The 12,971-nt window shown below is 41.2% G+C and overlaps 1 protein-coding gene across 3 annotated transcripts in view; it reads right to left on the bottom strand.

Annotated features, from left to right (window-relative positions):
* The window catches only part of atrnl1b (attractin-like 1b), a 68,375-nt gene that overhangs the window by 5,037 nt on the left and 50,367 nt on the right, over positions 1 to 12,971 (bottom strand). For all 3 annotated transcript variants that reach the window (XM_086017211.1, XM_086017209.1, XM_086017208.1), the window contains 6 exons: positions 12,363 to 12,457; positions 11,936 to 12,014; positions 9,950 to 10,107; positions 7,566 to 7,627; positions 5,208 to 5,286; positions 1,390 to 1,500 (listed from right to left, as the gene is read on the bottom strand). In XM_086017211.1, coding sequence (XP_085873337.1) covers positions 1,390 to 1,500; positions 5,208 to 5,286; positions 7,566 to 7,627; positions 9,950 to 10,107; positions 11,936 to 12,014; positions 12,363 to 12,457 — 584 coding nt within the window. The remainder of the gene's footprint in view (positions 1 to 1,389; positions 1,501 to 5,207; positions 5,287 to 7,565; positions 7,628 to 9,949; positions 10,108 to 11,935; positions 12,015 to 12,362; positions 12,458 to 12,971) is intronic.

Here is a 12,971-nt window from a genome sequence, read left to right as displayed (position 1 = left end):
AGCTCAAGAAACAGAAGCGTTGATGTTTCTAACATGTTTGTTCTCAAATGGGTTGGCAACGTCCTTAAAACGACGCCCGGACATCTAAGTGAAAGACAGCCAGCCGTTTATTGGTTCACGCTGCATCTTGTGAGGGTCAACAGAGGACGCAGGATTTCTTTTTTCCTGCGGTTATCATTTCCACAACAGCTTGGGACAGTGTTTACCGCAATTGTCTCCAGTGGGCGCAAACATTTTTCCTTAATGCGCTCTGACAAACAAACAGCTTTGCCAGACGTCCGAAATGGGACGGACACAAACTCATGGAACTAATTTGGCTATAATTAATTTTACACTCAGAAATAGCCAGTTCGGTTTTTGGGGTGTTGGGGGGGGTGTATTCCGAGCGCAGCAAATGAATTGCACTCAGAGAGCCAAGAGGCATTGTTGTTCTCCTCTCCTGTTCTTAGGCTGCCCTTCACGACGCCGTAATGGGCGGCGAGCAGCGCTCAGCAATACACTAATGGCTAATGTAGTGCCTCCTTGCTGGTTGCCACAGTGATTTTATTTCTCTCGGCGGCAGGTGACACAGAGGCGGCCTTGGCTGAGGAAACACTGTTGCTCCTCCGATGTCAATTTGAGCATGTAGCTCTCTTTTATTGCTTCCAGCTACGCTTTTATCCCCAGTGACATTGAGACCGCCGCTGTTCTTCCCTCAATATTTCTTTCTGTTTTCTATTGTGTATGTGATATACTTAAATTATTGGAAGAAAGGTCACATGTTTTTTTTTTTCCCCCCAGACTTTAAATTTACCCCCCAAAAAACACCACTATAACCCTGTCAAACGATTCTCTCCTGAAAGTACTGATGCTTTTTAATTGCATTTTAAAAATGGGCATTATGACATCCTTTCCCTGTTAAAAAAAAAAAGATTTAACTGGTAGCAGTGATTGCAGAGGACAATTCATATAAAGCAGGGAAGGGCAAACGTTTGCGCTCAAGGACCACATTGAATTTTTAAAATGGGCCGATGGGTCAGGTCAATTGTAGAAAAGACAAAACAAAATCAAAGTTTTATTTTTTTACAATTAATTTATATTATATATTTATTTAATAATCAACTCCATTAGGTGGTCAAATATATTTTAAAAATCCATAACTAAATTAAGCACTTGTTAAAAAAGAAAATAGGGATTTGATTAATTAAATAATCCAAAGCAATTAATGCAATTACAGGAATCTTGATAATCTAAATGCTCTGTGGGTCGGACGTAAGAAGGGAGCATGGGCTATAATTGTATGAAGACATGAGCTTTTGAGAGTAGCAAACCATGAGATCATCTCACTTACCTAGCCAGGCAAAACTAAGCAATTTAGAGCAACGTCACGTATTGAAGAGCCAGACTTACGTCAGCCAGGGGTTGTAGCATCTCTGTTTGTTCTCCTCCCCTAGCGTCCAGCATGACGGCAGCAGACGCAAAAGGACGACTGGCCATTTGTTGACGCTCCCTCATCAGTTGCTGGGGGGAGAAAAAGCGCAAATTAAGAACAGCAAAACAATGTATACCAACACCACATTAAAATATTGTACTCATTGGCCTTTTTTTCTTCAGAAATCCATTTCAAATTTCTAAATTTCCAAATCCAAATCTTTTGGTGCCCGTTTTTTTTTGGGTCACCCTTGGATTTTTTGTGTCTAAATTAACAAATATAATTTACTTTAAATGTTAAAAGAATACATAATTAATAAAATGTAGTTTCAGCCTGTTCTTCAGGGTGTGTTTACAAAATAGTAGTGGTTGCTCCTGTTGTTTTATTAGCCTTTTGACCAAAGCGGAAAATAAAACATTTTTTAATTATCTTTGCATAATGGGACTGTACAAAATGGTTCAAATAGAGCAGCCGAAATTAAAATTCAATGTATCCCAGTGGGATACAAGAGAAGTACAAAATGAGGAAGTGGGGCCGTTGCAACATTCTCAACCCTCGGGCCATGAAGCTAAAAATCAATAGCAGATATCGATGGGGAAACACAAACTCAATCCATGCTGTCAAATCCTGGAGGTTGTTTCTGTGACCCACTTGTGACACACGCAAAATTTGGCATCAATTCTGAAGCAAATGAATGAAAGTAGTTATATTCACGCACAAATCTGTTGCGTGAAAATAGCTCTTCTTTTCCCCATCACCACTCAATACTGGAAAACAACTAGAGCCGCACTTTTTGTCCACAACGCTCTGGTCGATCAATAGCAAAACAGGCCACCGTATTAGCTGCAAGTACAACGGTGATTGATTATTGGATTTGTGATGCGCTTAAGTTTGCGGCGTTGAGGACCAAATGAGCCTGCCGTGACAATTAGTTGTGATAACCAGCTATTCCTTGAGCTCAATAAATATATTGCAACATAACCAACTTGCTCAGTAGTACACAAGATGAAAAAACACAATTTTAATTATAATTTCCCTCCTGCCACTATTTGTCCAAATTTTTGCACGTGCGGTTTGTGGACGAATAAATCTGTTGTGACAATTAAGTCATGATAACCAGCTGTACCTTGAGCTCAATAAATATGTCGTTTAAAAAACACCACCTAAGGCTTGGTGGGAGTATACGAAAAAACTAAATTGCTGTAATTTTGGCTTTCATGTCTACTTTTGTGCAGGATATCACGCACTGTTTTTAATTATACATTTCACAGCAGCCAAAATGCTTTAGTTTATCCATCAGACAACTCAAAAATATTTTGGGATTAGCATCGAGAGACCCATCTATGTTAAGAGTTTATCAAAAAGCTACGAAAATGGGGTCACAGGTGAAACAAGGACATCTGCCACATGAAATTGAGATTGATTTTACTCACCGGTGCTCTTGTGCGTTAAAACTTGAAGCCACCGCATTGTTGCACTTCTCCGCTATTAAACATCTTATAGCGACATCACATCTATAAATATAAGCTGCCGGGCTCAGCCGAAGGTCAACAATGAGGAAATTTGCCCTTCTCAGAGAGATAAAGCAAGATGTCGGCGCCTGCAGGGGTATTGTGAGAGTGTTTTTTTTTTTCCTGTTGTTGTAATTTCCAACACCAAAGCTTCAAATCCAACAACATCCATCCTAAATGTCAGATAGCCGCAATGTTATTTATCACGTCGCAGGGTTAATTTAAAGCGACAAAGCGCCCGAGAGGGAAAGCAAAGTCAGCCAGCGCTCGTGTCCGGCAACGCCGTAAAAATGCGCTGGGAATACAATCATCACAATAACCGAAAAGATTCCATAAATGAATAACTTAAGTGAACGACAAAAGGCCAGAGTGAAGTCCGTAAAAACCAATTAACAAGTGATTTTGTCAAGAACACAAGCTGGAGCCTTTCACCGCCGCGATAAGCATGCGCACGCACCGCATTAATATGCGACTTGATTCATTTGGCAAGTGAGCGCATGAATTATCTGTCTGGCGAATACAGCCTTTCCCTCCTTTCATGGGGCGCTATAAAAAGTGTCATCCCGCCTCTGAGCCTTTTCGGTACCTTAGCAGGTCACTTTGTGCTTTTTCCTGCGTCACGGTGCACTCCCACAGGCACTGCCCTAAACACAATGCCGGAATACATCCATTTGGGCTCAAATTGGCTAACTCGACGCAAAATTCTTCACACTGACATCCTTTTTTTAAAAAAAAAAAATTCTTATAAAGAACTGAGGTGATAATTCGGATAAAATGTCACCGCGTTCCATAGCGATAAGACCGACACAGACTCGGGCTGGAAGTATCTTGAGAATTCCCATTATTTCCTGCTTTGCGTTGAGGTAAGAACCTAAAGGTGAAATCCTTCTGGAGTGACTTTAGAGGAAATTACTAAAGTGATTTTCTAAGTTGAGGAATTAGCAATGTTTCTTCTGTTAAACCATTTCCAAGAGAAGGATAATTTGATTAAGACAATGCATCAAGTGTTGATTGAGCTCTTCGAGGGAGCCGTGTTGACTGTAAGTGGGGAATAACGTGGTCAAAAAGTCGCATCAGCGTAAGTATAAAAGCTCATTATCCCATCAAGCAAGCCTAATTAAGACTAAGTGCATTAAAAGTAAGAATTTACATAATTGATACTCGCCCGTACTTGCGCCTGCACTTTTGATTTTCGACCTGCACACTTGCAAAAGACATTCATGCAGAGAAGACGGGCTCTTCATACAATTGACCTCCAAATAAATCTTTTGGATAGCATTAGCATAGCATATCACGTGCTAGCAGCGTAGCGCCCAGAGTTGTCATTAACGTGTACCCTAAACATTTTTAAAAATGGAAAAAACTAGGATGCCTGTTAGCCATTTTTCTTTGAATAGCCTAGCCCGTCGGTCCGTTTTGGAAAAAAAAAAAAAACAAACAAAAAAAAAAACAAAAAAAACACATATAAAGCAGGCAGAGCCCCAACATCTGCCCGGCCCTGAGTTAGACACTGGAACGGACAAGGCGACCGCTGAATCGCTACAGTGGAAAGTGCAAACATGTTGTGTAAAACATCTTTGAACGTATGCTGCCGTCCCGTGATGTGAAATGTCAGCGCCTCCCTCCTACCGCGCTGGTGGCGTCAACGAGGTCAGCGTCTACGTCCTGCGGCGTGGCATTTACATCTGTTGTCTCTTCTTACCTTTATCCCTGCTCGTGATCCAACAATGATCACACGACCTCAGTGCAAATTATACAAATGAAACCGTAGCATCTATGCTAGGTACCACTTCTATGTTTGTCTCAAGAAATCTCGCCACGGACACATAGGTTTACATATTAACACCTGAACTTGATTTTATATATATATATATATATATATATATATATATATATAAAGTTTTGATTCATCTCTATGTTTATTTTGAAGTGGGAGCTGAAGGGCAGTGATAAGCTTGATAAAACAAACACCAACAGAGGTCCAGAAAAAAATTAAGTGAGCAGCATTTTAATGAAGGCAGACCATCTGCACGCATTAATTATTTTACTGACTTTAATTCATTAGACTGGCATGACTCTCAGTCAGGATGGCAATTATACTTGTTTATATTCGTATATCAACTAGTGGCAGGCGGATACAAAACCCAGTTTCTGATTATCAATGTCAGTCGAAACAAACACGGCCAACTATCGTTGTTCAACAGAACAGGTCAAGACCAAAACGTTGTATTTCTAATCGATTAGAGTCTTTTGTAATCATTGAATTTGGATTAGAGGACACTTACTTCTCGCCGCCGTGATGCCCAGCAAGTCTGCTTGATCTTCCACACCACCGCTGCCACCAGGAGAAGCGAGAGAAAACAACTAAAAGGAGACATTAACGGCAGGCAAGGATAAGAATGGGGAAAGAATAATGAACAAGTAAATCTGTAACCCAAGAAAATGGTCTTTCTTATTAGTTAAAATTGCATAAAATACAAGACATCATGATAAAAAAATGCCACTTATTCTATCAGCAGTGTTCTCGAAATGCTTTTCTTCCAACATTATGCTTATAGCACAATTGCGGAATCAGCGTGGATTGGGTTCATCTCAAGATGTTCCACTCTCTGCCTACGACGTTCATAAAAATAGGACGGTAAGAGGATAATTGGTGAGTTTCTACATCATGTGTCCACATTCATTTCCAAGTTAGAAGGGAACATGAGCCTGTTCCTGATGTGCGGGGACAAAGATAATCACGCCGCCATGTGAACTACATCCTGTAATTCGAGCAACAAGCCCTCGTCTTCAGGGGCCAGCAGCAGTAATCTCCTTTCAGCGGGGACACATTACCAGCTCGGACCTGATGAACCCAAGAGCATTTGTTTGATATTCAAACCTGAGCGGGCTATATCGGTTAGATATACGGCCGAGGTGGGCGTAGCCGTGAGAGCCGGAGACGGCGGCGTTGGCGGCTGTGTGAAACGTGATCGCACTGGCAAGGACGAGAAGCAACAGCGGCAAAGAGAAAAGGTGAAATCCGCTGTAAGCAACGGGAAACATCAAACGGCGTGCGATCACACCTCACAGCGTGGGAACGTTCTCTTAATAAAATTTTTAAAAAAAGGTACCGCCATTGCCTTTGCGCCACTTTGAAGATAAGCGGCTATAATATTCAAATGTGGCGAGATAGAGAACAAACAGACATTTATTGGCAAAAATGCAAAAATTATTCGGTTGGTGTACCTCAAACACTGCTAACAAATTGACGCCCATGTGCCAATAAGTTTCTCAATTTTCTACACCGGTATTAAAACTGATTTGCTTGATTAGTGTTAGATAGACGGAAAGTATTGCGATTGCCAGTGCGCGGGGGGGGGGGGGGAATCAAATGGATTCTCAGCACAGCGGTATGAAATGTCCTAAATGGGAAACACATCAGTGGGAGTCTAGGGGGCTTGTTGTGAAAAGGTGTAAACAATATTTGAAACAAGTGAGCAAAAGGAGTCAACAGTGGTCGTTCCCTTGCATTGTGTGTCGTAGCAGCGAGGCGGGAAACCCTGCGGGGCGATTTGATGTTGTTGACATCAGCCTGATTAGGTTTCCCTCTGAAATTCCCACACAGGTTCAACGAAGCGCATCAAGAGCCATACCAAAACTGGTTGATTATCCAACTTGTGGTTACAAGTGTGCAACGCATTCAATTGTGCCGCGATCGCGTTAAAACACGATTTCCCGACCAGCAATTCCAAGGAAATCCAAAGAATTCATCTATTAATTGATTAGTAACTATTACTATTCATATGGATATTTTCTAAAAGAAAAACCTTTCTTGAATATTATCCGACAAACGAGGATTTGTTTTGTGATGCAGGGTACGATTTGGCAGATATTCTTAAAATGTTCAAAAATCAATCGAATTGATCAGGATGTCCGAGCTATGTAGACATCAGACTGTGACCATTCAGAGTAAAGAGTATTGTGTGTCCATTGTTCATCCATTCCAACAATGGTCTTTGCTACTAATTGCAACTCAACTCAAGTGCATGTTTTAATCATGTAAATTGCCATATTGGATTCAATAAATCTTGGCCCTTCTGCAAGTTTTCTTTGCAAGAATCACCGAATTCAGCTGCAATTTGAGCTGACGGATGCGGGCGGCAACAGTTTAGCAGCAGGATGGTTTTTGTGCACGAGGCAGTGATGGGCAGGTGCCTCGGGCAATGGCGGCCTTCCATTTGCAACCCTGACAGCTACACACATAACATGCGAGTCCGTCGGCCAATGAAATGAGCAACTAAGACCGAAACAAGACACTGGCTCAGGTCAGTGGCTATCAGGTCACACAGGAATATTTTTTAAGCTTTAATATAGTCCTGGAAAATGTGTTTTTCATTTCACTTCATTGGACAAAGTCGGCGACAAATGAGTCCTGATTTATGACTGCTTTACAGCAATAAAGACTTAATGAAATGATTACTGTCCATTTGTTGAAATTTACTGCTGGGTGAGACATGACGTCCGTGAGGTGCGTTCAGTTGACTGTCAAACAGCCTGAAGCAAAATCAATGAGATTAATAAAGCAAATAAAGATGCGCATGGCTTCTTGGCAGATAAACACTGAGACGATCAAACGCAAATCAGAGTAAAATAAGACTCACCTGAAAAAGGTCACAAAGAACTGCACAAGGTCCATGATGCTGTTGTGTTGGGAAAAGGCAATCTAGTGGGGAAATCATGAAACAGTCATGAGTAAATCTTCAAAATGTTTCCTTAACAAGGTAGTTAACAGTATGTATATCAAGTGAAACTGGAGCTCAAAACTAAATGAAAAGAAATGGCAAAATAAAGTCAGCCCCAGAAACAAACAAGAGTTGAGAGAGGTTGCAGTAAAGGCCTGGAAAAACATTTCAAACGATGAAATCAATTGTAATGATTGACTTCAGCCGTAGGCGGCTTGACGCCATTATTGCAAGTAAGGGCTATGCCACCAAATATGAAATGTTATTCACTTTTAGTAAATTCCAATACTTTTGCTCACTTGGAAAGTGGGTGGCTTCAAACCAAAGCTACTCTGTCCTCAGTCGTTACACACATCCACATGTAAATCCCAAAATGGCTTCAGTATATAACAAAAACAAAGGAACTGAGCTTGCTGTCCCGATATTTATGGAGGGCACCATATTTGACAAGGAAGATTTTTTATTTCTGGAATCAAAATTCATCAACTGCTCCGGCGCACAGTGTTGATTAGAGTGACGACCACCATTTGAATTAATAGGATATCGGCTGGTGGAGTAAACAGTTCCTAATACTGGAAGTTATTATGCATGTCTGTGGTTCCGGAATAATCTGTCCGGAGCATATTCTTGCTTTTGTCAAACAGAAGCAGGATGTGTGTGTGTGTGTGGTTAAGGGGGGGGGGAAGCAAGGGCAGCTGTGTGACAGGCCGCATCACGGTGACACGTCATTATCTACTGTAGACGCTTCGGAGGCATTCTGCCCTGAAAGCATTTAGACACAGACACACAATGTCAACAGCAGCCCGATCCCTTCAGGGGCAACACGTGGCGTTGTGCAGCGGAGCGCGGGTATGCGTTAAGGGATTGATTTGTTGTCGCACGTTTGCCGCTTTGAATGCGGATGAGTAGCAAATACGAATGTTTATTTAGGTACAGATAGTTGGTTTCAATCTATTAATACAGAACGTGTGTGAAGTAAACCTCTCCAGGGAAGGGGGAAGAAGCCTGAGAAAAATGAAGTAAAAAAAAAAATCACTCATGACAGAGGAGTCAACTTCGAAACCTTCATAAAAGTCTGCCACCTTTTATCTTTATATATTGACAGAAAAAAAAAATTGGAGTCACTGGTGTGATGTGCGGTGACATGGCTAACGCGACTCACAACAGCGCGCATTGACGTGTTGTTGACTTTCTAAAAAGTGGGAAGGAGTAGATATAGTCTCCTGGATTTTCACATAATGTGGGGGTCAAAGTAATATGTTGCGGGTTAATTCAGTTTCAAGACATCTATAGCGGATCAATGGAATCATTTGTGGAACACTGAAAACATTTGGCGTTAGCGTCACTTTCTTTAAATTGAGCGCTGTCGTAACAATTCCACTGAAATCTTAAAAGTGGCTCTGGAAAATACCTTCTGTGTTTTCCCACTTTTTAAAGCAATTAGTAGGTTTGGCCCTTTGGAAAGCTTTAAATTGGATTTCATTTCAGCTGCCGCCTCATACAGGCATGCAAGAAAAAGACCTTATTATCTGATTCCCGACGCGGCTTTAACAGCTCAAGCCGGACCATAAATAAGCTATTGGTTGCCAGGGAATTTAATAGAAAACTATTAATGGAACACCTCTATAGATGAGCTCACCCTAAACATACTACCCCACTACGGTCCACCAATCTACCGTGTGAAAGAGAGGGCCACGACAAATACGAAAATCAATACCACAGAAGCCAAAATGATTTGCAAAAAGCGACTGTATGTTGTTTTAAAACGTTGTTGGTCTCCATTGGAAAAACACCTGAACAGGGAAACGGGCAAATATAGCCGATAAAATAACCAAATAAAATGGAATTTTACTTGTAAGGCCATGTCCTTACAGTGGAACCGGCAAAGTCAAAGTCAGAACTAGCCGTTAACATATCACTTATGTTAAGGTGTTTAACTTGTTTAGACATATGACAATTAAGAATGATAACCAAGTTCTCAGTTACAACACAAATGTTTAGGTTTTGACCCTGGAATGAATTATTTCGATTTGAATTATTTTCTATGGGTAAAAAAAACAAAAAAAATCTGCTTTTGTGTTCGACTTTCCAAGTTCCATCGCATTACAATGTACAAATATGAAAACCTGAACAGATCGGATGGTTCACCAGTTGGTCTACTATATTTGTTCTTAAAAAGTGGAGTCAAAATTAGCCCGAGCAATATAGGATTAAACAAACAGTGTTCCAAATGCAAGACCAGCATAAACGTGTTATCTGGACAAATTGGATTGCTCCAAGGTCACCACGAAAAGCAACCGTACCTGAATCTTGATGGGCCACGAGAAGTTACTGACGTAGACATAAAAAGTGATGTTGGGGTTGCTCCTGAAAGTAAACTTCTCACAGGAAAAGCTGTCTCTGTATTCCTTGATGTTGGTCTTGGACACGATGGGCACCTCCTCGCCTGAGATGGTGCCAGCTGTTGGCCAAAAGAAAGCACAACTGAACATTTTGGAGATGGCAAATTGATGGAACATTAAAGCGGAAATCAACCCGAAGATATTTTTTTCAAGAATATGTTACCAGCAGGCCCACTAGTTGAAACACGGCATTCTGAACTGGCTAAAAAGGAGTGGATTAACTCTTATTCCACAAAGGATATATTTATCAGAATGCCTTGTTTCAACTAGTGGACTTGCATAAAACATATTCTTGATAAAAAAATGTTTGGCTGAGACTTCCCTCTTTAACATTGTAAACTACCACTTAAGTGATTTTTAATTATACAGTCAATGAAATGTAAATGGTACTGTGGAACCTTTCAGTTTGAGAACCCTTGGTATGTGATTTAAGCCAATAGATGATGCATTTTTTAACATATGGGCCCCGCAAAGGACGCCAATATCATCGGTCAGGACTGTGAGCAATACAATAAATACAATCAAGTCGGCGTGTTTGAATGTATTCGTTAAAAACGTCCATGCGTAGCTGCAGGTGTTGCCTTTTAGTTCACATGTGGAAAGTACGCTACGCCATTGGATGAGAATGCGCTAATAGCCGTCTCCATCATGGCGACATGCACACAAACCAATTTCCAAGCATGAGCTCTGGCAAACATTCCACTTTACATATATTTAAATGTTTCCAGTCATTTCGCAGTCACGCTCGTGTCAATGGCCTCAAGTCATTGACATTCCAACCCAGCGCTGGGAAACAAAAGAACAGAAAATGACAGCTTGAGTGTGGCGACGTGCGCGTGTTTATCTTAATTGAAATCACCCTCCTGCACCACCACCACCACCACAACCGCCACCGCCACCTCCACCCAAAGGCGCTTAAGGCTCTTGTCAATTGTGAAGAGGCTCCATCATGACTTCAGAGACAAAATATCGTTCGCGAGGGGGGGAGATGGGACCGGTGGGCACCTAACGGCAAACATTAACGACAGCACTCCGAAAAAGGTTACGGTGGCTGCAGAGGAGCATTGCGTGTTTTTAAGCGGTGGGGGGGGGGGGGACATGTCAGGTGTGATGTGGACAGAGAAGGTGGCGACGGGCTTGGGTGGAGGTGGAAGGAAGGGCAGGAGATAAACACAGCAGAAGTGGATGGCTGCAGTGTCCTTGGATGCCTTTACATGAGCGACCGATTTGCCACTAGACGTAGATTTAAAAAGAATGTTTTTTTTGCTCTTTTTACAACACCCTAAGTTGGCGTCATGCTAGCAGGAAAAGTAGACACTGGTTAATAACCAGTCGGCTTGTCTAGCTTAAACAAGATAAATACTGCTGGGTTAGCTTCTTTTTTTTTTTTTTTTTTTTAATGTCTTTTAACTGGCTTGTTTGAAAATGATTTTAAATATTCGACTTTTAATTGTGTGACGCACATCCAGTTATTTTGTGTATGCAATGCGCATTAATAAAGCTGCCTTGCCTCGACTTTTGTCCGTAGCTGCTGACCGGAAATGTTTTACATTACATGTAAACCACGGTTAATTTCATTTTATATTTGTGTGGCAGTTAATATTTAAAAATGAGACGCATCAGTGCCACTGATGACATTTACTACCCCTCCTTGATGGTCATTAAAGTTAAGCGAGTGTTTTATGGCTTTCAAGGTATTATTATTGAACTGGCCGACGTCTAATACTGTTCATGTTTTTAAATTTAAACACTGCTTGATGGCCAAAGTTTTGACTCTGAAACATGTTATTTCAGATAGAAAAAAAATGGGAAATTGTGTTCTACCAGCCTCACTACATCCAACTTCGGGCTACCACAGTACAGCACTGCATAGTTTAGAGTAAATACCTGTTGATCCAACAGACCAGGTGATATTGAGGTTGAAGTTGTTGGAGGCATTAATCGACATGTCCAAGTTCTTGTTGGCCTTTCAACAAAGAAGACGAGATATCAGGCAAAAACACCACATGAAGCAAAAGGTTGCCTATTGAACACGGGAAGCTTATGAAACTGCGTCATGTATCAGCAAGCCGAGAATACATTTGGAGCTCCTTCTCATGGAAAAACAGTGAGCGAGTCATCGAGTCGTCATCGATGGCGTTAAATAGGGCGATAATTGACTTGTGATTGCTGCACTCATGTCACCCAGCCTGAAGGGAGCAAAGTGGGAACCGGGCACAACATGAAGTCCCATCAGAGTTGACAATTACTACTGAGTCACTTCTTGAAAAGCATGCTAGCAGTGAGTCTTGCGAATTAATTGCTTGACATTAACCTGTTCGGGCGAGGCCATGAAGTTGATGGCCGTGTAGTGGTTATCATCTTCTTGGATGAGACTAAAGGTGAACTGGTAGTCGATCAGCAGGTTGTCTGTTGGAGAAATGTAGAAGGCACATTATTCGAACTCGGCAAAGCCTGATGGTGTGGCGTCTTTGTATTGGACAACACAGTGACTCGAAAGCTGATAAAGCTTCAAAATGGCAACCTATTGATAGGCAAATTTTGACTGCAAATATCAAAACAAAGGTCTGAGCAAGAGTCTGACTGGTGAAGATGAAGTAAACTCCAAACTTGATTGTAATCAAATCCATTAGCTGCAATCAGGGTGTCCAATTTTCTCGTCGAGCTGAGTGCAAAAATACAACTTATACACAAGGCTCCAACACCTCTTAACAATGATTAATAAACAACGGTATAATTTTATCACCATTTGCTATACATGTTGCTGCCTTTGTACTTTGATTTTACACAGTAACTGACAAAGACTATAATTAACACATGCACAGTCCCAACTTTCATCCTACATTTTGTCAAATTCAATTCATTAGTTTTGTTTGTCTATCACGGTCCAACAATTTTTTTTTTTTTTTAATTGCCATTCAGC

Source organism: Filicampus tigris, chromosome 19, assembly GCF_054856515.1.
Source record: "Filicampus tigris isolate MCC_2025a chromosome 19, RoL_Ftig_1.0, whole genome shotgun sequence".
Lineage (NCBI taxonomy): Eukaryota > Metazoa > Chordata > Actinopteri > Syngnathiformes > Syngnathidae > Filicampus > Filicampus tigris.
The sequence above is the reverse complement of the archived record's forward strand: the minus strand, read 5'-3'. Positions and strand labels throughout refer to the sequence as shown.